Here is a 23874-nt window from a genome sequence, read left to right as displayed (position 1 = left end):
TAAAAAAATACGAAATTGATTCAAGAATTTTTAAATTCAAACCCTAAAGTGTTGAAATAGAGGTTGAAAGTTGACATTGATTCAACCCTCAAGCGGACGAAGCCGCGGGCGTCCACTTGTTGTTAATAATTTTATAATAAATCGGCCAATCTATAGAGTCAAATTAAAAGGGCCAAAGTACTTTGGCAAAACATTGGTGATTGTCTTATAGACCAATTCACCAAGACACCAACTTTCGAGTTTGTGTACCTTTGTCCGAATACGTTCCATTTTAAGATTTGGACCTTTCATTAAATAATAGCTAATCTATCTAAGATTTGTATTAATATTCGTAACAAAATATCGCATGTTATTTTATTTTTGTGAAATGAATCACCAATTTTTTAATTCGTGGAGTTGTCATTTGTCAATGTCATTGTCATTGACAATTGACAACAAATTTTGTCAAATATTCCTTTTTCATTATTTTCGTTTCTAAGCCAAAACAGGTCAAAAATAATTAGATTTTACATTATTTACGTGGTTTATTAAACGTGGATAGGTTTACTTGTTGTATGCATGTTTTCCAAGAAGGTTACAAAAGTGGGTGGACTTGAGTTCCTAATTGGGCAGTGTTGTGTTGTACAGATGAAAATACACTTCATTGATGATGAAAAATGAAGGGAGTTGGTAATTCACCAGCTGACCGCGAAGGGATGACAAATAAACCCATAGTAGCATGTAAGTTTGTCCATGTTATGTTTCATTTTATGTATAGTAATGAGCGATGAACTAAAACCTTCAATTTCTAGGCGCTGGCGATTGGAACTTATTCTGTACGTTAGAACAACCTTTGGTAGCTGCCATTCCTCAAGACTCTTGTGAATGGCGACGATCGTATGGGCGTATAACTAAGTTTGTTTATTTGGAAGCAACTTTTGTGAAGTTTAATAAAGATAAGACACAGTCAGATCTCAATCTTCTAAAACGACCTATTTTCCATATTTATTGGACAGATTGTCTGGTAAGAATATAATTTTTTATTAGATCTAAATATACAACTTCTTTATGTCTGGACTTAGGCATTCAAAATGAATATACTGACACCATAGTGAGTAATATATATTTTATTAATTTTCTCATTCATTACAATTCTAAAATTGATACTATGCCTAATATATATTTAAAGCCGAAGTACTAATCTTATATTTATGTATTAAAACTATAAGCTTCTACTTAACAGGATGTGGAATATTACAAAACCACTTTAAGAGAAGACATAGAAGTATGGATCAAGCACTTGGAAAAAAACAACATCACAGACTGGATGATAGTTTTAGTGGAGACTTACGATATAAGAAAAACAAACAAACTACTACCCAGGACTACAGTTTTAGATAAAATCAAAGGTAATAAATAAAATTCCACATTCATTTATTTCAATTAGGCTTACTTTAACAGCTATTTTGTCGACAACATCAAGTTGTCATGATTTAATGGTGGTAATTAAAGGCGAAACTCAAAATTAAAGTTACAAGGGTCCAAATGTGCCATGATCCAAGAAGAGCCATCAACAAACTCAGCCAAGGTTTATTTCTTTTTGTTTACCACCATTTTAATCATCGACACTAATAAGACTTTCTTAAGCTTGCATTTAGTAAACACTTTGAACTTTTTGACAAAATATACAAATGAACATTGATTCAGATGAATTCTAAAACACCCAAGTCTTTTTCTTTTAGATATAATTTAAATTTAGTATTTTTTTTTTTTTTAAATATGTAATTTATTTAATAAGTTAGTCAGTTTAAGAATGTAGTTTTTATATTACTTTGAAATAAAATTGGCTAGCAAAAATATAATAAGGTATTGTTCTGCAGTGTTGCTGCTTCTAGAGTTAGAATAGTCAGTTAAACAGAAAGCTGTAATGGTTGCCAACATCCATAGATGAGAAATTAAAGAAGATTAAATAATAAGTCACTGAATTCATGCAGAATGTGTTATTCAAGAATGTTAGATAATTTCGTGTTATATTTGATTATTTCTTGGAACAAAGTTATTTTTTGTGGTTTACAGTAGAGTGAACTGGGTGAAATTTTTTTTTATTTTTGGACAATAAATTTGACAATAAATAAAATGCCTGGGGCTTCAATGCCATGTAACCATTTTATTCCCCTTATTTTCCTAAACATTATTAGTAAACCTAATTTATTTTCTTAATAAAGGACCTATGCCCATATGGCAAAAACAAAATAAATATGTATTTTTGCTTTCATAATAACAGTATGAGTCTCATATTTAACAGACTGTTATTAGAGCAATTGAGTTTGAGCAGCATAAATTATATCTGTTAATTAACTGTTTTATTACAGTTAATTAGTCTTGATCTAAATAAGAAAGAGCAATGACCTATATTCCTGATATTAATATGATGATTTTTTTCAGCAGATTACTTTTTAAATACTGTTTTACTATAGTTTGATGCATTATCAACCGAGTCAATATTTTGACATCTATACCCTGACAACTCAATTGATAATGCATCAACTGTGATAGTTGTTATAACTTTAGAAGACCTTTTATTAAAATAGATAATCTATTAAATACATTTCTAAATAACTTGTGATTATAATAAAAAACAGTCTTTACTAAACTACTTTGTATTTTGTATTTGGAAAATACTGATTTTTTAGTAAATATTTTTTTTTTCAGGTGATTTTGCTGCCAAACAGACAGAAGATAGATTTATTTCTGTGATAAATCCTATAAAATCTGAGGCGAGGAGTGCTGAGTCTTGGAGGGCACTAGTGGCGAAAGTTAGGCATTTTATTCTAGTTGCATATAATAAAGCACTAATTAAGTTTGAAGAGTACATGAGAGAGCAGAGGGAGAAAAGGAATGATCCAGAATGGGATTTTTGTAAATACTTCATTTTACAAGTAAGGTTTGATTTCTTATTGTGCACTGGCAACATCCTGTTCTTTTTTTTTGTAGCTCTACACTGGTATTGTCTTGTTTACTGTCTCGATGATCCTAGCTTTAGGTCAGTGATTAACCTTAAGATAAGGTTCTGGGTTTGCCTTCTTGGTTGGGCTACATAATACTGAGCTTCTCTAAAAAAATTAAGTCATTATTCTCAAGCCTGAGTAGTTTTTCAACCCTTGTGATTCATGTACCTTGGAGAGCATGTTGAGCTGTAAGACCTATCATTAACATCTGATAGTGATTCTGATAGTCAACAGAGTTTAACATAAGGCAGACAAACTGCATTGGAGGTGGGTCTATGCTCCATATCACATCTCATATTAAGAGAGAGAGCCTGGCTCTGTAGTGTTGCTAAATATAGCTATACTGTTATTGTGTGCCACTGTACTATATACTGTTATTGTATATCAATTAAATTTGTATATCAATTAAATTGTAAATTTTGCATTTTAATAAAATATAACAATTTGTCTTACTAATAAACCTAATATTTATTATTAAAATAATTTTTTTATTATATATTTATTAACAGGAACAGTTAGCGTTTGTGCTTGAAATGCTTGGTCTATATGAAGAAGCTCTAGTCCAGTATGATGAGTTGGATGCACTGTTTTCGCAATTTGTACTCAATTCAAATATAGCGGAGAGTCCAAAGTGGCTTGAAACTTTCCGACAGCCTATCACTTCATGGCAAGCTGTAAGACTGACTTCATTAGTACCGCAGAATTTAAGAGAATTAATAATTAAGAAGAAAGCTTCTCTATTAGACTTTAGGAGTTACTTGTTTCAACGACAAAGTGCCATGTTACTACTTACTTTTAAGCCTTGGGAGGTAAGTTGTATTTTTGTATAATGAATATTTACTAGAGCCAAACTCCTTGTGCAATGTTTATCAACAAACAAATTGAAAATTAAGATAGAAAACTTACATAATTTCATACCTAATTTGTTTAAAATTATGTATTTTTTTCTTTAATCTAAAAAATGTTATTCAAAAGATATTAATTATATCTAATTGTTATAAGCTTGTTAATCAAATTTTTTTTGTCATTAATTTATGAGTAAGTTATTTAAAATTAGTATTGGGTGTAAAATGACTAGCGATTTAAACCCACAATTTCAATTTATTTGATGATGAACATTGCTTGAGTTTGGCTTTAGTATCTTTACTAATATTATAAAACTGAAAGTTTGTTTGTTTGGTTGAATAGCTAATCTCAGGAACTACTGGTCTAATTTGAAAAATTCCTTTAGTGTTAGATAGCCCATTTATCGAGGAAGGTTAAAGGCTATAGGAATCCCATAGGAATATTATCCCCGTATTCATAATGAAACGGGAACCACGCGGTAGAAACCGTGAGGCGTCAGCTAGTAGTTTATATATGTACTAGCGGACGCTGCGACTTTATCCGCGTGGAATTAATAATAATGAGTCAAGATTAACAAATACACACAAATACTGTCGCTTTTTCCGACTTTTTTGAAGTGGAACAATTCTTGCGTAATGTTTACCGTTTACGCAGCGAACGCAACAGAATCTCAAAAGCAATAAGTTTTGATTGTAGTATAATAGCCTTCCACGATAAATGGATTATCCAACACAATTTTTGTTTCAACTGGTAGTTTCTGAGATTAATGCGTTCAACAAGACAAACAAACAAACTCTTCAGCTTTATAATATTAGTGTAGATATGATTTCAAACCTACAACTGCAATCATATCGAGATTTTAAATTTTTCTACATGAGCACCCATCTGTAAAGTGCATTAACTAGTAACGTAATTGCATAGCAATTATGCAGTTGTATTTCAGCCTACTATTTAAGTTTCTTGTGGTTAACTGCAGACAGTTAATTATTTGATGATTTATATTATGTACTTATGTGCAGTTAAGATAGTGATATTAAGAGACTTATTCTCATTAATGAAATTGTATAACTTTTACAGATAACATTATTGAAATACTAGTTTACCTCTCTATTTATTTACTTTTTTTGTACATCTATAGAATGCGAATATAAAGATACATAATTGTTTTTTTTTTGCTGAGCGGCTCGACGTTTTCCGACACTTTCAACAATTTTTACCATATTTCAATCAATTTCCAAAAAATCTTGACAAATTATACACCTATACCTTCCTGATCAACTATGTACTGGTAAAACCCGCAAAAAAAATCAATCAAGAAATCATTTAGTTTATCGCGGATAGACAGACTAATGCGGCGGTAGTCTTTGTTTTATAATACGTGTAATCCTATAGATATACTCCTAAGCGGCTTGACTTTTTCCGATACTTCTGACAAATATCATATTCCAATCAACTTACAAAAACCTCGACAAATTATATAGATATATAAACCATGAATTGATGAAAATGTATTGATTGTATTGATGAAAATCGCATAAAAATTCAGTAGTAGTTTATGTGGACAAACAGAAGTAAAGAAGGCTTTGTTTTATATTATGTATAGATAAAGTCGTATATTTCCAGATTGCATCTCGCTGTCTCACAACAGTCCACAACACGCTCGTAGAGCTGTCGCTATTGAGCGCGCACGCAGTGGACGGCGCGGCCGCGTGTTGGGCGCACCTTGCGTGCGCGGAGACGCTGCGTGCGTGCGAACGAATCTCCTCGACGAATAGCGCGCTCGAAGCTTGCACTAATATGAACGCACCATTATTACATAACGCTAAAGATAAGGTAAGTTAACGCCTTAACGCATTGTATTAAACGAATCTCCTTAATCATACATTGCTTTTGTTGAACGCTAAAGATATAGTAAGTTAAAGTCGTAACGCAGTATATAACAAATCTCCTCAAAGAATAGTGCAGTCGAATCGTAGTTTGCACCAATTATTACATAACGCTAAAGAAAAATAAAGTCATAATAAAATATATTCAAGGCTGCTGAGCATCTTTGATTTATTCCCATATATAATTTGTTTACGTCGCTCCGATATTGTGATATGGTTATTTAAAACTAAGGTGAGACTGTTACTGTCGTGTTTGGTACTGGTGAATATTTATTATTATTTTTTATAACCCATCCTATTTCCGGGCAAAGCCCTCGCGAAAACTCTTCCACATTTTTGGATTTGTCTTTTGGTGCCATGTAGGGCCCATATATTCTACTAGGTCGGCTCTCCATCTACATAATGACCCCTTCTTCTCTTGTTATATCTTGGGCACCAAGCATTAATTGTTAGATGCTGGTGATATTGCTCCTTAATTAATGTTTTTTTTTATATATCGTCTTTTTATGTTATTTTTATTCGTAAAATTACTCAGTCATTATATTTAGATCGCTAGACTTATACATAAGAACCACATAGGTAGTTTTACAATTTAGATGACCTTTTTGGTATGTATATTTTTAACTTTTTAATTTTTTTTAAAGCTTCATGAACTAGGCAAGCTTTGCGGGTTATTGCCAGGCTCGCCCGAACCTACCTCAGAACAGTTGCACCTAGTGGTCATGCTGTCAGCTGGCATGGGCGACAGTGAACCGAACAATCAGCAAACGTCGACGGATAGACTGAAAGAGGCACTGTGCAGCAAGAAAAGCTTTCAGCAATACTATTTGGAGTTAGCGGAACTTGCGATGGGAACTTACAAACATATTGGAAGACTGAGGTGAGATTTACAGATTTTCCATATCTACATATACACATAGATATTAAATAAAATGTAGTGTTTGTAATTTGTTGTCACTAGTATCTACAGACAAACCTTATATTTCAAAAGTGCTTGTAATCTAATCCTACTTCAAGTAAATTAACTTGGATTTAATGTTTTAATAGCGTCAAGCGGAGATATTTTGAACACCTTCAAGGCAAGAGTGAATCTTCTAGACAAGCATAAACTTCTTCTATCGAGCTTCAAAATAGACTTCATCACTGTTTTCAATCAGGCGTGATTGTAGACAAGCATCATGAAAAAATCTTTAGATTTTATGTTCTCTTTATTAGCAAGATTTCTTTAGTGCCAACATTATTGATTATTTTTTAAAACTTTACTTAAATTTAACATTAGTTAATTCAATGAAACGAATTATTAAAAATCAAAACGATGTTAGGCGCAGATAGGACACATAATATAACAAAATGTGATTTTTCTGACTTCTCATCAAAATTGTTGATCTTTCGTAGGTTCGCGCGCACCATAGGCCGAGACCTGGCCGCATTCTATTCGGAGTTGGGAGAAACAAGCAAAGCCGTAGTATTTCTTATGGATGCGTTACGGTCTTATGAGGAGCAAGGGTGGAAGGACCTTGCGGCGCAAACACGCTTGGAACTCATTGCCGCTGCCAAGAAAATGAATGACGTTGATCGGTATGTTGATCCACTAATATTTTAAATGTAACAGTTTGGAAATTTGTTTATTTAATACACAATAACGGATGTTTAGCGTCTAACCTGCATTAACTCACAGGAAATCTTCTTCTGTATCGAATAAATATAACCTACAAAACTACTAAACCAAATTGTCAGATAGTTTCATACGTATTTACAAGTGTACGTTTATATTATGTCGATTTCTTTCACACATAAACCGTTCTTTTAACATATTAGGAGTGATTAGATTGCTCAGTTGTGTGAATAACTAAGTCTATCACCAAAGAAACACGGATTGTGTGAAACACATCGATCTTGATTTTTTTGACACACTACAGCCTAAATCCGTTTGACAGATTTCAACAGAGTTCTCATTAGATTCGTCTCATTTACGCATATTTATGGAATGGAGTGACGCAGGTCTTGTAATATTCTCGGGGTAACCATGGGAACGGGAATTATAATTCTTTGAAACATTGTGTAGCTTCATAACAATTAAACAATTTGAAAGATTTTAACTTATTGTTTGCACTACTACAGGTACGCAAAGCTCTCTGCTAGGATAGCTAGCACCGCCGAATTAGAGATTCTAGTCAGAAACTTCTATTTTGAAGAGATGTTGAAGACCATCAGAGAAAACCTCGCCGATAAGCAGGAGTCGGTGTTGACGGAGCTCAACGACTGTTTTAAGCTGGTCTCAGCTGAACTACTGCCTTCGGAACGCGATGTTTACATTACTGATAATAAGGTTTGGACATTATTATTTGAGATTATGGACTAACTTTACCGTGCCAACCCAAAATCGAAAAGTCTTAGTGAAGTTATTATGATAGCTTAAGGTTTATAATATTAAATCTAAAGATTAGTTTCGTAATATTTTACCATGCCTGCTCAAAACTAAGCATTGCAATATCATAAGAAATGTGAAATACTAGACCTCTGAAAGTATTTAGTTTTTTTATAAATGGCAGGCATATTTATATAGCTGTGTAAGATTTTTTTCCTATAATTAAGGGAAATGGGAAATTAGTGTGAACGTCTGTTTTCTGAAGTCAGAAGGGTTTTTCACGCCGCGACAAACCACGGGCGTCTGCTAATACTTACGAAATATGTTATACAAAAAAGCCTCATCCAGATCATTGAAAATCTCTTATATTCCCTTATTTATTTAGGTGCAATGTCGACTGGTGATAGAGAGTGATATGCCCAAAGACGTACTGTGTACTCGCGCGGCTATCGGCACAGAAGCTCATCAAGACAAACCTACGGAGAAACGGACGCCGGTCAAGAACTATAAGACTGATTTAACTGTTAGTACAGCCTCACAGGCCAACTCGCCGAGGAAGACTGTGGACACTGCTGAAACTGAATCTAATACTCTAGTTACTAGGTAAGTGAACTATAAACGCCATCAAATATCGAAAAAAAATTGGTATTCATAACTACTTTGCAAGAAATTCCTAACATTATCTTTACCAAACCGTACCAAATATTAATGTTTTTTTTTTTAAATTATTGTTTTGAGAACCCGACCGCTGGTCGGATCTACTGAAGAAAAGAAATGCGATGGATTTCTTATCGAAATTTAAAGAGCAAAGAACCTACAAAATACAAGGCCAACTTCACCCAGTCCGAAAAACTAAGAAATTTTTAAAGAATATTTGTCATATCTTTTAAACATGACCAATATTCCCATTCCGTGTGTACGACAATCTCAGACCAATTATTGTATGGACCTGCCTCGTTAGACGTTACTTTTCTGTCAAAGTATATGATCAACGATCTAATGCGATTATAAAAAATGTCTCTATAGAATCGATGTTTTAATACTACTTCTAGTAATAACTGTATTCGTCGGTTATAGAGCTCCGTAAAAATACCTTTTTTTGTAGGTAAGTGGTATAAAAAATGGGCAAAAATTCTAGTTTAGTGTAAGATATATGCCAAATCTAAGCTCGTTTTCCTCAAAAAATTACAGACAATTTTGTTTGTGAATTTGGGTGCGATACTAGTCATTTTTTAATTGGTCTGAGATGACAATAGTCCAGTGGGCTGGGTACGAACCTCGACCTATCGGTTATTAGTCCAGCCTCTTTACCGTGGCACTATTGTGCAATTGTGCATTTCATGTTTTTAACCCCTTTTGAATATTGACGTCGACGTTCTTTGATACAAAAATACATATTTGTACCATTTAATTTTTGTCTCTTTCAGTATAAGACTAGATGATCTTAAACCTAAGAACCCATTATTAAATCCTATGAACATCTCATCCAAACTACATTATAAAGAGGACAATACTCTCCAAAAAGCGACAGTGGAATGTCAAAACCCAAAACTGCCATTACGTCGATCAGACAGCACTAAGTATAGGAAACCGTCCGCTACAGTACGGAATAGTTATGAAGCACATTTTGAAAATGAAAATATTATAATACACCCAGGTTCAAATGATATCGTCGTCGAGTATGTTGCCAAGAAATGTGGTACATTTAAACTCGGCCAGGTTTCTTTACTGATTGAGGGCAAATTAGAATTTTTGTCAAACGCTTTAATAGCTGCTAAGATGGGATACGAAGTTGAAACGCAAGGGATCAGTGTTTATTTGAATAAAGTTGAGCCTAAGAAAGATTTAGTAGCAGGTTTGGAACACGATATGGAACTTGTTGTCACAAGCGGTAGTTCTAAGATTGAAGAAGTAAGTTATCATACCCAAAATCCTTTGTTATAATTTAATTTTTACCACATTCATGACTGTAGCACCGATCTGAGAAGATACATACACGCTAAATCAGATGCCGTGCCGTTATTTCAATTTTACAATTTTAGTTCACTAGGAATTATATTTCAATTATTATCAGTAATTGTTTTATTTTGCTAAAAAATGTTTTACTAATACCTATTACCTTTTTTTAATAAAGTAGAATACTAAACGATAAACTCAAATTATAGAAACTTAAATTATGCAATCTATTATATTGATTTTGATATTAGCGTTTATAATGGTCAAAAATGGCCACATAATCTTTGTCTAAGTTAGATAGCTCTGACTGGATGGTAGCAACCAATAATGTAATTGGCAAGATATGAAATCTGATATTTATTATTTCAGGGTGCCACAATTCTTCTAAAAACATCAACCGGACTCAATATACGATTTTCGGAAGACGAATGTCCGATGTCCAGAGAGCTATCTATTCCTATTCAAGCTATAGAACCGTTTCAGACAACCAAAATTCCCTTGAGGTTATTTGCCAGCTTACAACCTAGAAGGGAAAAGAGTATAGAACATACCGTAAGTGAATTATTTCTCTTTCTTTCTTCTAAATAGGTGTTTCGACTTTTTGGCTGTGAATCATACTCCTGAGTTAAATAATAATAATCAGTAAGCTAAGTCGAGCTAAATAAAAAAGGCTAACTTTTCTGTTTCTTAAGAAATTCTAAGCTGCCCAAAAAAATTAGTTTATAAGATACGAGTAGGGAGATTATGGTTATATTCGCCCTGTCAGTCTTGTCCATTATCTAATAATATTACCTGACGTTTCGAAAGTGCTTGTAGATTAAACCTAATTGAAATTTGATTTGATAAAAAGACATGTTGTCAACCAAAGCGGCAGAATCGAAATTTCCGTCCCGTCGCTACGAAAAAGAGCGATTTCTTATTCGATTATTCCTACTGTAGGTGGTCCGTTGAAATATGATAATGATCAATAGGCATTAATCTATTCATTATTTCAGGTATGGTTAACGTGCCCTTGGTGGGAAAGTATAACCGAAGTCCCCTTGCACTTTTCACCACCAATGATTGCATCGTGGAGGCTCTTAACGTCGAACACGAGGAAGTTTATTCACGTGACCTTGAAGTCGTCAGTTGCCCATTTCATTCAGTTTATATTGGCTGACCCTAAGTTACAGTGTGACGGCAATAATACCGTGTCAGACCTAAACCCCAAAAATTCTGGTGAATTGGTAAGTTATAAATATCGTTATTATTAGATAATTTGGTACATATTTTGTTTTCGTCTTTTATTGTAATTTTTAAACTCGGCGTTTCGAAAAACTTCGTATTGTTTTCTCGCCGGTATAGATAAGCGAGCTTTGGACCGCTCGAAGTCAGTTTAGTTTTACGAAATAATATAGGAGTGAAACCAGCAAAATGTGATAATAATAATTTATTGACCTCAGGTACCATTATAGACTCTTCTGGACCATTCTGGACTATTTACTTGTGAATTGATCATGTAGAAAAGAGTGCGTTAAAGTTTCATCAGAGTCATCAGTAGGTCTAACGTGCGACCAAGGGACGTATGTCGTGAAGAGATATAGACAAATGACAACCAATAGCAGCGCAACCGAAAATATCGCTATCTCTTTCATTGCGTTGAGACGATAACGATGAGACTGGGACTACTCCGCCGCTATTGGTCGATATTTTGTCTATTTCTCTTCGCGAGGTATGTCGTTGTTCGCATGCTAGGCGTAATAATCACGTCCCTTTCCAGGTAGTAGCATCAGACGGAACAACAGCATCCTTAATGTGGGAACTCCTGAAGGACCCGTTGGTCAAAGCCGGGCCGATGAAGGCCACGTTCACAGTGCAATACCGTCCAGTCAACGAGGATACCTCTAGAACATTCTCCTGTCCGTTCGACATACAGGATTATACCACGTTGTTTGTGATTAGAACTAAATTAGAGCCCGGGAAGGGATCGGACTTTTGCAGGGCATCGCAAGTTTGCTGTTTACAGCTTAATTTGCAAAGAGTAAGTCATTCACACTTCCGCACTTGTATTCTAACACACATTGTAACCTAATAACACACATTCTTACCTAATCGAAAGAACATTCATTAGATAGCTCCTGGGATTTTTGTGACCAGAGAGACAACTGAGAATTTTAATAAATTGTATTTTCTGGCATTCTTTTAATTTTTGGCTAATCTTATCCAATGTACATTGTACAAGGGACATTAGGTTTCTAATCTATTACTTATGTTCTAATAATTGATATAGAACATAGATGTTTAATTATTTTTGTATAAATATTTTGCAAGAATAACTAATCTTTCGAATTGGTCATCCAAACGTCACTAGGAAGCGACTATAAACCTTAAATGGAACAGACATTTTCAGATTGGTTGTAATATTATTAATATCGAGTATTCATGTTCCATTGTAACACAATATTTTCAGGTAAATGAAACAGAACACACTTCACTGATGTACGAGGTATTAGCTGATCAGACAATGTGGGCAGTTCTTGGTCGAACGGCGGGTAAAAAAATAATTTGCATTATTTAACCCTCATTTGCATATGTAACTAGTTAAGTTTACTGAGGCCCTAAGAGTTCTTATCGCTTAGTTAATGAGGAAAGTCAAATATTAATTATGTAGACTAAAATTAACTAAATAAAACAATATAATCTACAGCCACTTGAACGTCCGTATTCGTCCGCGGAAAGAAATCATCCCGATTTTCATGTACCGAGTTGAGTTGACAATTTTGCAAAATGAAACTCTAAGGTTTAAAAGATAAAGTATATATTAGAGTGAGGACTATCCGAAAGGTATGACGAATTTTGCCACAGAGAACATAGTAATATTAGAGTTTGTTTTACAGGGGTAATAACAATGGAGTCGAGCACAGCTGAAGGGCAGTGCGTGTCTTTAGACGTGATGCCCCTGGGCGCGGGCTATCTGCCGCTACCCGCAGTTCGTTTGTCGAAGTACATCGCACGGGACGCAAACGCAAGAGGTAAGTTCTTTACGCCAGTGAAATAAAAACACCTTTCCTTATTTTACCTTACAATGTTAACCTACTCACTTACTCATATGTAATTTTAATCATATTAGCTTAATCATAATAATAAATCCAACAAGGGATAAGGGACTTACCCCGCTATCCCTAGGCAAAGAGAACTGGCGCAAGCCTATAGTAATCAGTAACTCAGATCGTGTGGCAATATGGAAGAGCAAGGAGTTGCATGGACGATTCTACAAGGCCCTTACTGGGCCGGATGTAGATCAAATAACATCTGTGTCTTGGTTGCAATTCGGTGACCTCTTTGGGGAAACCGAGGGTTTTGTCTGTGCAATTATGGACGAAGTTATAAAGACGAGAAACTACCGGAAACACATTATGAAAGATGGCACTCTAGACATCTGTCGAGCGTGTCATCGTCCTGGGGAGTCCCTCAGGCATATTGTGTCCGGGTGTTCTCACCTTGCTAACGGCGAATACTTGCACAGACATAATCAAGTAGCCAAGATAATCCACCAACAGCTTGCTCTTCAATATGGCCTTATCGATTTTGAGATGCCTTACTATAGGTACGACCCAGCGTCAGTTCTTGAAAATAGCAGTGCATTGCTCTACTGGGCCGAACGATTATCACTGACAGGTATATTGTAGCCAATAGACCTGATATAGTGCTAGTCGATCGGTCAGTGCGTCGTGCAATAGTTGTTGATATTACTGTTCCACATGACGATAATCTGGTTAAAGCCGAAAAGGAAAAAGTATCAAAATACTTGGACCTCGCTCACGAGATTACCGCCATGTGGAATGTTGAGTCAACTATTATTGTTCCGATAGTTGTTTCAGTCAATGGTCTTATAGCGAAAAGCTTCGACCAACACCTTAAGAAGCTTTCGCTTAACTGTTGGATCAAGAGTCGGATACAAAAGGCAGTGATTCTTGAGACGGCGCGTATTGTGAGGAGGTTCCTCACTCTGGAGCCCTAACCACCGGTTGCTTGGACACTCAAATGTCCCGCAGCGGGAGGGTAAATTTCTTTTTATAAATTTTTAATAATGTTTTGTATTTTATACATATATTGTTAAAAATTTAAAAAAAAAGAAGTAATAAATAAATGAGAAATAATCCAACAATAGCTTACCAATATTTCCTTTTTGCACCAAATAAAAGACCGTGCCGATCAGCAGTCTGAGACAGAAAAAGCCCTCAATTACACACATGCCTGCCTTTTATATGATCTTTTAATATTAGTAACAAAAGACAAATGACATTCATTATTTTTGTTTAGAATAGGTACGATTTCTTTTTGATTTTAAAATGGCACAACATGTGTTCATCGGCTTTTCGCGGATGATAGCAAAATAAATGAATCATTATAAATAAATCTTAACTCAGTAAAGGGATCGTAAACATGTCACTTCGCCGTCAACCAAGCATCAACTCGGCTAGACGCCATGTTTATAGATTGTAGACGACAGGTTGATGAAGAGTACAGAGAGTACAACCCAGAGCCACTATTGGATTTTTGTTTTTAATTTTATAAAGCTGAGATTATATTCTGAATTTTTACTCAATAGATACGTCAGCGCACCCTCGTTTGGAGCCATTCAGTCCAGGACAAGTGTACCACGCAGGGAAGGCGAAACAAGTTCACGTATTACCGCCAGCTCCTAAAGAACATTTGGATATAACTGTCTGAATTCATTAGTTTGGCTAAGAATTTGACATTGAAATGATAATTTTGGTCTATCTCTCTCACAGAAAAACTATAAACTGACCGTTTTCAATTGTCTGTTACACTCATTTGTAAGCACAGAGTTCTTAAATCTATTGGACTTTTTGGAGCCACCTCAGTCAGTTTGTTGGAGGAAAAACAGAATTATTGACGACAATTAAGAGACGAACATCTTAGCAATTTAAAGATTCACCGTGCGGGTGGCGGATCCATTGCGTGGCAGGGAGAAAAACTCCGAGCAGAGTCCTGGACTTGTGACCAATTTATGTAGGGTTAAGAAATTTCTTGAAAATCGATTAACACTCCCCTTCTCCGCTCGAGTTGATCTCCCTGACTAGTTAATTTTTTGTAAGATCCTATTAGAGCAGCTTTGGATACCTGTTCTATTATAGAACAGTAAAGTTTACAGTAATAATAAGGTTCGTTCGTTCTTTTGTAATCTTTTGACGTCCCAAGCTAAAAATGATTCTCCAATATGAACGCTTTACTTCTTTTTCAAACGAACTCGCTTCTACCTTTTCTCTGTTTATTCGTAAGAGGAGTTTACCAACGCTCTATTTTTATGTCAGCATTTTTGTCCATTAGTGCTCCGAGCCCTTTGGTGGGCTAATATAATTTCAGCTTTGCAACTTGACGATTGAATACTCTTTTTTCTTTTATACTACCGATTTGATAACTAAATGGCCAATATTATTAACTAGTGTACCATAACTTAGAACAGAAGTCGTGAAACGCTTTTCTGGCACATTTGTCTTTGATGTGGTGTTAGTGTAAATATCTAGATTAAACGAAACGAAGCAACCATTAAAGCGTATATGCAAAAATTTATTAAACCGAGCAAAACGGTATTGAATACTGCAAAACTTTTACAGATTGATTTTAAAGCCGCTCATGTGTTACGATAAAACTTTTTTTTTTTCAAAATTTGACAAATTATATTCTAGTGAATAAAGTAATCTATCGATTTTTGTTAGATAATAAATTGTTTATGACTAGTGTCAAATATTGTACGTCCTGTAGGCGTTGTGAAATTTTAAATAAGGAAATTTATTAACAATTTTTTTCCAAAAATATTGCTACTTTTGTTCTTTCTATGTATATTGTCGGACCACAAACTACATGTGATAAAACTATGTTGTATAAAACCTTGGCTTTTGCTGGCTTTGGCTGTTAAAGGTTTATCTACGTCGCTTATATTGTGAGTAGAATGATTCACGAATAAAAAAAGACTATTATATAATTACTATAAAGTAAGTCACACACCATCTCATAACCTAAAAGAAATTAGCTGCGCATTTTTCATTTTGGTAGAAATGTCAATACCTTATTAGAAAGTTTAAATGTTATTAATGCTAAGAGTTTAAGGCTGAATCATATTTAATGAAACATATTGGTTCCGTGACACCTAGTTTTGATCAGAGATACAATATTCAGAGGAGTTATTTGCAAATCATTAAAGTAAAGATGAAAAATACGTTGCGTTTCTTATCACAGTCTGCAATCAACTACCATATACCATTTCAACGAATTACAATAAATTTGAAGATATTGTTTCCCGAACATGAAACAATACAGGCTAGATTAGATTGATAGGGCTTGTTTTCTGATAAGTTTTGTCACTTTCTGAATTCATGTCAAGTCATGAGGACAAAATTTGTGATTAAGCTATCCGAAACATACCAGAAGATAGTGACACAGGCCCTTAGTGTCTTATACTTATGTACTTCTTTTCTATTGTCACTATTTTGTGTGTCATTGATATAGTTCCCATAAGTTTGTGAGATTTATGTCTCATTAGCAAGAATTTAACTAATTAATTAAATATGTAAAGTAATGTGACTGATACATCAAATAATTTATCTCAAGTACTTTTAATATACAATTTGAAAATTCGCTGCCATGGACTTTTTGTGCATATCTAAACAATAACACTCTCTGTCATACCTTTGAGTTTGATTGTGAGAGTTATTGTAGAATATCCATTTTAAATAATCCTTACGGCGAGTTATGTGTATCTCACAATAAAAGCATAGTCCTTATTTAGGTGCAATGTTTAGTTTTTAGGTGCTATTTGGCGCTGTCCACGTTTGCTGTATATGATTTTAAAATGTTTTTTTTTTTATTTGGAGATAAATAATATATTATCAATTTGTGAAGTAACTATGTCAATGATTCAACTGTCTACTTATTTTTAAAATAATATATTATATGTTTAGATTGTATATAAGTAGCTTAAAATAGCGATTAATATGGAGCTTCAAAACATTTTGTTGTATTGTTATTCTTTTCCTAATACAGGTTTTTTTCTATATTTAATAATATTTGATACTCAAACATTATAGTCCTATCAGTAAATTATATGCGATCCATAAAAATATTTGTTAATTTATACTTTTTAATTACATATTTGGATTTGTTTCTTACTAAAACAAGTTTGTTATAAAAATATGTTTTAAAGGAAATGTTACGGCCATCTTTAACAAAGACTTGTTATAAGGTTATTAAAATTTAAAAGGATTAATTTAATTTATATATTGATAAGAGTACAAAATTCTTGATTCTTATTTGGATTTATTATTACATCGAAGCACCGCCATATACCTAGTCTAGGCTTTTGTGTCTGTATTGTACACAACATTTTGCCTTTTGGATGGATGGAATCTAGAAGGGTACCTATTGATTTTAATATTATTATTATTATAGCAGTAGCCTCAAGTTGCTATGTGTTGAAAACTATATGTATTTTGGTGTTAAAACTTACCAAAAATATTTTCTACAATAAATTGAAGTGTTTTTCGAAATTGCAAATATTAAAATCGTGCAATTAATTTTACTGGGAGAAATTGCCTTTAGTGTATTGTTTTTCGGAAATTCAATAATTGGTAAAATATAGGTGCTTTATGGTGGAATATTTTTCTTAAAGTTATCGTCTAATAATAATCATTTGGTGTACCAAGGTATGGTACTATCACACCATGCAAAGTAACAAACAAAAATCTGTATTATTTTATCATAATACTGAAATATAAAAACGGCTAACTCGTTTGATTAATTATTATTATTATTCTCGGAATATGTTGAATTATGTAAACCATAATTATTTTAACTTACTGTAATTTTTTGTTAAATACTTATGTTATTACTTTTTTTAGGATAGATATAAATAATAGGTATGTAGATATTGTAAAAGATATTATATCCTTTAGTTTATATAAAACCAAACCAGTGCTACTTTAAGGTCAATAGCGGTTGCATAAAATGAGATGGCGCTAAATTATTATTTGAAGTTTTTGTTTTATTTCATTTTCTGTTGGTACTTTCCAAAAGTTACCAAGATCTCAAAATATACATACAATAACAAGATTTGCTTATTTAAATATATTAGATATATCACAAATATTTCATAGTAACCGCCCAATTTTTACTGCGCCTATAAATAGCGTAGTATCCAGTCGTCAGTTTTAGTAATGTAAGTCTTATGAAGATGTAAAACCAAAGGAATAACATAAAAGAAATTAATTACTTTATCTTATTAGCTTGAAATGACATTGCGAACTACCCGCAAATATTCAAAAATTTTCAAAAAGTCAAAAAACCGTCACATGGCCTTGAGTTTTTAACCTACGGTGGCGCTGCGACATTGTAGGAGTCTGCATTAAAAATATAATCAGAAAAAAGAATTCTCGAGTTATATTTCAGTGTTTAGTTGAAATCCAATTTTCCATGTATTTTTATCATGTCCTTTCCATTGGACAATGTAGTAAAGCTAAGTAATTGTCGGGATGTAATTGTAGAAATAGCAATTATTTTTTAACATCGAATCTGGTTTTTTTTTTGTTATTTTTTTATATTTTGAATACCTACTCATCTATTTAGTTTGTAAGTACCTACTTATTTTAGTACTCATATAAATTATAGCTAAGCGGTGTGGAGTATATTTAAAGCTTTTATTTGTTTAAAATAAAGTTATACATCTGATTTATTGAATAAATCTCATGTATAGATACTACAAACAATAGTAGGTATAGGTAATAATGAACGTTGTGGTAGATTCCATAACCATTTATAGCGTACTTTATTTTTAGTAAACGGCAGTTTTTTCATGGCTTCCGAAATGTTATTGTAAATATCGACAAACTGTATAACTGAAGATTGTATTTATATTTCGTAATAATAATATGTATGGCTATCAATATATGTAAATGTTTACTGTTATTTTGTTTGTTTCATTTCTTTGTGATCCCGTTACAGTTACTCTGATAAAATCAATCGATCTCTACTGCTTCTGCTTCTCGACGAAATGCTTGATATATTTTATGATCGACGAGAACAAAGTTGTGGTACATAATTTTGTGGTAGAGGAAACACCTCGAACAAATTCCAGGACTTGTGACCTCGGGTGTAGCTTTAAGGGATCTCTTTAGAATACATTAACAATCCCCTCCCCTGCCGTACATAATTTTATAGAATTTATGATCAATAATTAGGGACACCACAAAACATTACACAAAATCACATACTCGACTAGCAGCGTGACGGCGTTTACGCCGCTGCCTAACAATTAACTGGACTCGAATCATCAAAAACCCTTTTATTTATTTATTTATACTAATCGCTGTCGTAACAACTTTATACAGATAAATATAGGTTTTCGTAGGCAAATACGGAGCCGTTATAGATTCGTATTGTCTGTCAGTCGGTCCGTCCGTATGTCCTGCTACTTTTTCCGAAACTGTAAGAGCTATACCTACTGTTGAAACTTGGTGAGTAGATGTATTCCGTGAACCGCATTAAGATTTTCATACAAAAATGGAAAATAAAATGATTACCCCCGTACTTAAAAAGTTTTTTTTCATTCAACCCATACGAGTGAGGTATCTATGGATAGGTCTTCAAAAATGATACTGAAGTTTCTAATATAATTTTTTCCAGGGATTTTTCGGTATAAAGGTAGACAAAAGTATGTAATATTTTGCTCAGTATATCTCTATCTTTTGCTATCTTTCAGTCCCATTAACCGAGCAAGTCCTATTAAAATCGGTTCAGTTGTTCCACACAGAACCGCCCGGCCCGGACAGAACACCATTAATTTTAAAAACGGTTGTTTGTGTTCTAAGTGCCGTGTAACCAACTTGAGAAAACACTTTGAGAAGACACACTTTTACTTTGAAATTACAGTGAAATCAGATATGTACCTACTTCAATTTTATTTTTATGTAATGATGGAACATCAAATCGAATAATTAAAAACTCGATATAAATACAACAGGTACAACACTATCTTTATTGTTTACCAGAGACTACAAACGCCGATGGTGTGCTGTTGGTACAATATTACGCCAACATTGGCGTATTGGCCAAGCTTTTGTGTCATCCATAGACAAAACACAAAGACAATGAGAAGAGACAACAAAAAAATGTAGCAACATTTTCATTGTCTTTGTTTTATGACAATTTGTGTTTGTGATGTGAAATGTGAACGGTCTTCGATCAAAATTTACAAAGTTTGGTTTGTTTTCCAACCGAGTGTGTGAAAATTTGTTAATAAAATTCTAGTCGTCATGAGATAATTTATTATATTATACACAAGACCAATAGTTTGATGTGATTAATAAATTTAATATGAAATCGGCGCGGGTTAGGTTCGTCAAAAATGAGAAGTGCTCCTTTGGTTGTCACGCGCTATTGTGATTTACTCCAAACAGAAGGAACTTGGAGGAGTGATTTTTGTTGAAAGAGTTGTTATATGTATGCAGCGGGAATGGCAATAATGGCAGTGTCTGTTGGGGAAATTTGCGAGAACACGAAACTTGCTCGGGAAATGGCACTGATGGGGAACTATGAATCCGCATTGGTGTACTACGAAGGGACAGTTCAGATGATCCACAGACTCCTCATCACCATAGCAGACCCCACGCGCAAGTCCAAGTGGCAACTGGTAAGTTATACTCGCTTATTAGTATTACTAAGTTTGAAAACCTTTAACCTTGTACTGTAGGCCCTCATTTCCTTATGTGATAAGTTAATTAATTTGTTTGGCATACCGTAGAAGGCCACACACGAAGTGCTGTAATTTAATTCATTGATGTCTTATTCAATTACATGTTTGCACATTTTTATGGTATTGTTTACATGTTTATTTTATTACACATTTATGTCACAACAAATAGTTCAAATTACTTAAAATGTTATTGTATTGCTTTAAAAATAAACATGTTGATTTAAATATGATTTTTTGATATTGACTTATATTTTGACTACTGAAAGAAGTACCGCTAAGAGATTTAGTGTACCTGTATGAAGTGGAAAAACTGAAAGGGGTGTGGATTTTATCCTACCCATAACAAGGTAGCCTGCTTAAATCTCAGATTACACCATCATTTAGCATCAGGTGAGATTGTAGCCAAGGACTAACTTAAAATATATATATCTGAATTATAAAATACACTCAATTATCATTTGTATTCATTACAAAATTTAAAAATAAAAGCCCACTTCAAGACAAAGCTTCTTTACAAAAAGGAGATGTGATATGGAGCTTGGATCCACCTACTCCAGTACAGGTTATTGGTCTGAGTGTTAAGTTATTTAATGACCACTATCATTTTCATCTTCAAAATCTGTGCAGTACATTTCAGAGATTTACACAAACAAAAAAATTCCTAAAATGTATTTGGAGTACAGTAATAGACTTGGATAAATATTTTTAAATAACAAAAACATTACTAATAAAATAACCATTAGATGCAAGCTGCTGCATAAAAAGATTAGTTACCTTAATATACATATAAATGCAAAAGGTCACAAAATCTTGAAACCTCTTGACATAGGTCAAATTTGGCAGGGAGGTAGTTAGTACTTTATAATATTGGTAGATAATCTAAAATCTTATTTATTATTATTGCAGTACATTAAAGAAAATAAAATATTAATAAATAACAATCAACAAGTTCTGATTGTATTTGAAAGCTTGTGTAAAACCGCATTGTGATACTTTGACCTTAATCTTTTTCTGTTGGTTAAAGTTCATTGTGTCTGCCATTGAAACAGCAATTGCTTCTAGTTAACTCGTCTGAGGTCAATGCTACTGTCCGCTACTCTGACTCAGTATAATCTGTACAAAGGAATATTTGTATAGATGTTATCGAATACATTTTCATAAAATAAGTTTGATAGCAAAAAATTTTATAGTTTACTTCATGACTGTGCTGTTTTTTCTTGTAAGTACTTTATTTGACTTGACTGTTTAAAGTTCAAGCTTCCTGCTTTGCAATGATTTGACTGTATTTATTTATAAAGCAAAGCAGAGAGCCATGATAGCCCAGTGGATATGACCTCTGCCTCTGATTCTGGTGGGTGTAGGTTCAAATCCGGTCCGGGGTCAAATCTCCAACTTTTCAGTTGTGTGCATTTTAAGAAATTAAAATCATCCTGCTAACTGTTTAAATTTTTGGTTGATTTCTAGTTATTAAATGAGACTAGTGTAATAGACGCAAAATATTAAATATGAAAAAGATTTTAAAGTAGATTCTTTGCATTGATCCTTGTTAAAAAAAATTACAGATTCTTATTTTAATTTTAAAAAGAACTCATTCAAACTAGTGTATATGTAGATTATGGGTGTTAAAGATATGATCATTAAGGTACACATTTGTAGATTGTATTATTATATTAAGCAATTTCTTTAAAATAATTACTAGTCCATTTTATGAAAATTAGTTAGACATAATGATCACTAATCAGTAATTATCATGTACTAATCATTTTCTTTATAAGTAGTAACTTATAAAGAAACCTATTTGTAGGTATTAAATGTCTAGTCACAAAAAGATGATGATGATGATGAATATGAACATTGCACACTTGGCCGCAGACTTGGCTAGCATGGCTGGTAGTTGTGGCCAAATTACATATATAACTTTGCTATGCACACAAGTTCTGTGACTGAGAATCCAGGCTAGCCGACCAGTGTAGCTGGCAGAATAACACCTGTAGTAGCCCACAATTGACTACTTCAAGACCAATTGGGTATGTTGCTATAAATCTGGCCTTAGGTTATCTGACCATGGTCAACCGACTAGTGGTTCACAAATAAGTAGTAGTCGTAGTTGAGGCCGCCTAGTCAATGAGGTGCCTTGGTCAAAGTACTAATATACGAGAGGCTAAAAAGGTAGATGACACAATGTCAATAAGTAGACATGACGTCATTTTAAATCTTGTCAAAACATCGTTAAATTCTTAAAGCAGGTAAAATGGATGCATACTGTTGGGCCACGAAACTACCGATTCGAGGCCACAAAGATCGTATGTGCGATTTTACGAGTATGTAGTGGTACGTTTCTTTCAAGTGGCGCGATCAATTCGTGTGATCGATTTTTGATTTTACAGTATAAAAAATCCGTTCGATGCAATCCGTACGATGCGGATCAGTAGACGAAGTTGTACGACTTACTATACAATAATAAAAATTTTAATAAAAAAAATACAACCGACTTCAAAACCTAAAAACGTACCCACTAAACTAAAAAGCGAAAAATAACATCATAACATGTTCTACCTGCTGATCAGTATGAAGGCGGTGCTAAGCCGGAGATGTAATAATTCGCACTATGCGGGATATGGGCGACTCGTACGTTTTTCTTTTACGTTTCCGGCATTAACATTAAAATGGAAAAGGCATTATCTAGGCAAACGCACCACAAATTATACCCCATAGCTTTCGATCACGATTGTAGTTAAGCGCAAACCTTAAAACAGAGTTTGACCTAAATTTCACGGCAAGAGCCTATTGTAATACCAAGAACTATAACCGCCTATGATAAAGAGTGCCATCGGCATCGCATGGGGTTGTTGACACCATACGTATCAGCTTGTACTAACGAGTCGTAGTAAATCAAAGCTCGTGTCGTCCTTGATAGGTCACGGAGTTCGAGCACCAATAGCTGCGGTTAATATGTTTTTTATGGCTTTTAATTCTGAAAATCTCTATTCATTCCTATAGATTTTCGTGGTGTTTTTTATGATGTTCTTTGTTTGTGGAAAAGCTTTGTTCACATTGTTTCATTATTTGTAACCATCTTGA

General features: G+C 33.7%; 2 protein-coding genes across 2 annotated transcripts in view; both read left to right on the top strand.

Moving 5' to 3' along the window:
- The first annotated feature begins 409 nt into the window (after positions 1 to 409).
- On the top strand, positions 410 to 19007 carry LOC112046628 (trafficking protein particle complex subunit 10). The gene is made up of 17 exons (XM_024083331.2): positions 410 to 720; positions 792 to 1003; positions 1223 to 1388; positions 2692 to 2918; positions 3497 to 3796; positions 5457 to 5666; positions 6364 to 6599; positions 7115 to 7297; positions 7841 to 8048; positions 8473 to 8690; positions 9515 to 9998; positions 10413 to 10595; positions 11039 to 11269; positions 11803 to 12063; positions 12493 to 12574; positions 12920 to 13054; positions 14635 to 19007. The coding sequence occupies exons 1-17, from the start codon at positions 657 to 659 to the stop codon at positions 14754 to 14756; spliced, it is 3522 nt and encodes a 1173-aa protein (XP_023939099.2). The 5' UTR covers positions 410 to 656; the 3' UTR covers positions 14757 to 19007.
- Positions 19008 to 20241: 1234 nt separating this feature from the next.
- The window catches only part of LOC112046630 (katanin p60 ATPase-containing subunit A-like 1), a 48670-nt gene continuing 45037 nt past the window's right edge, over positions 20242 to 23874 (top strand). The window contains exon 1 of the mRNA XM_024083333.2: positions 20242 to 20730. Coding sequence (XP_023939101.2) covers positions 20539 to 20730 — 192 coding nt within the window. The 5' untranslated portion in view covers positions 20242 to 20538. The remainder of the gene's footprint in view (positions 20731 to 23874) is intronic.

This window comes from Bicyclus anynana, chromosome 22 (assembly GCF_947172395.1).
Source record: "Bicyclus anynana chromosome 22, ilBicAnyn1.1, whole genome shotgun sequence".
Taxonomy (NCBI): domain Eukaryota; kingdom Metazoa; phylum Arthropoda; class Insecta; order Lepidoptera; family Nymphalidae; genus Bicyclus; species Bicyclus anynana.
Note: the sequence above shows the minus strand (reverse complement) of the source record. Positions and strands in the feature narration are given on the sequence as shown.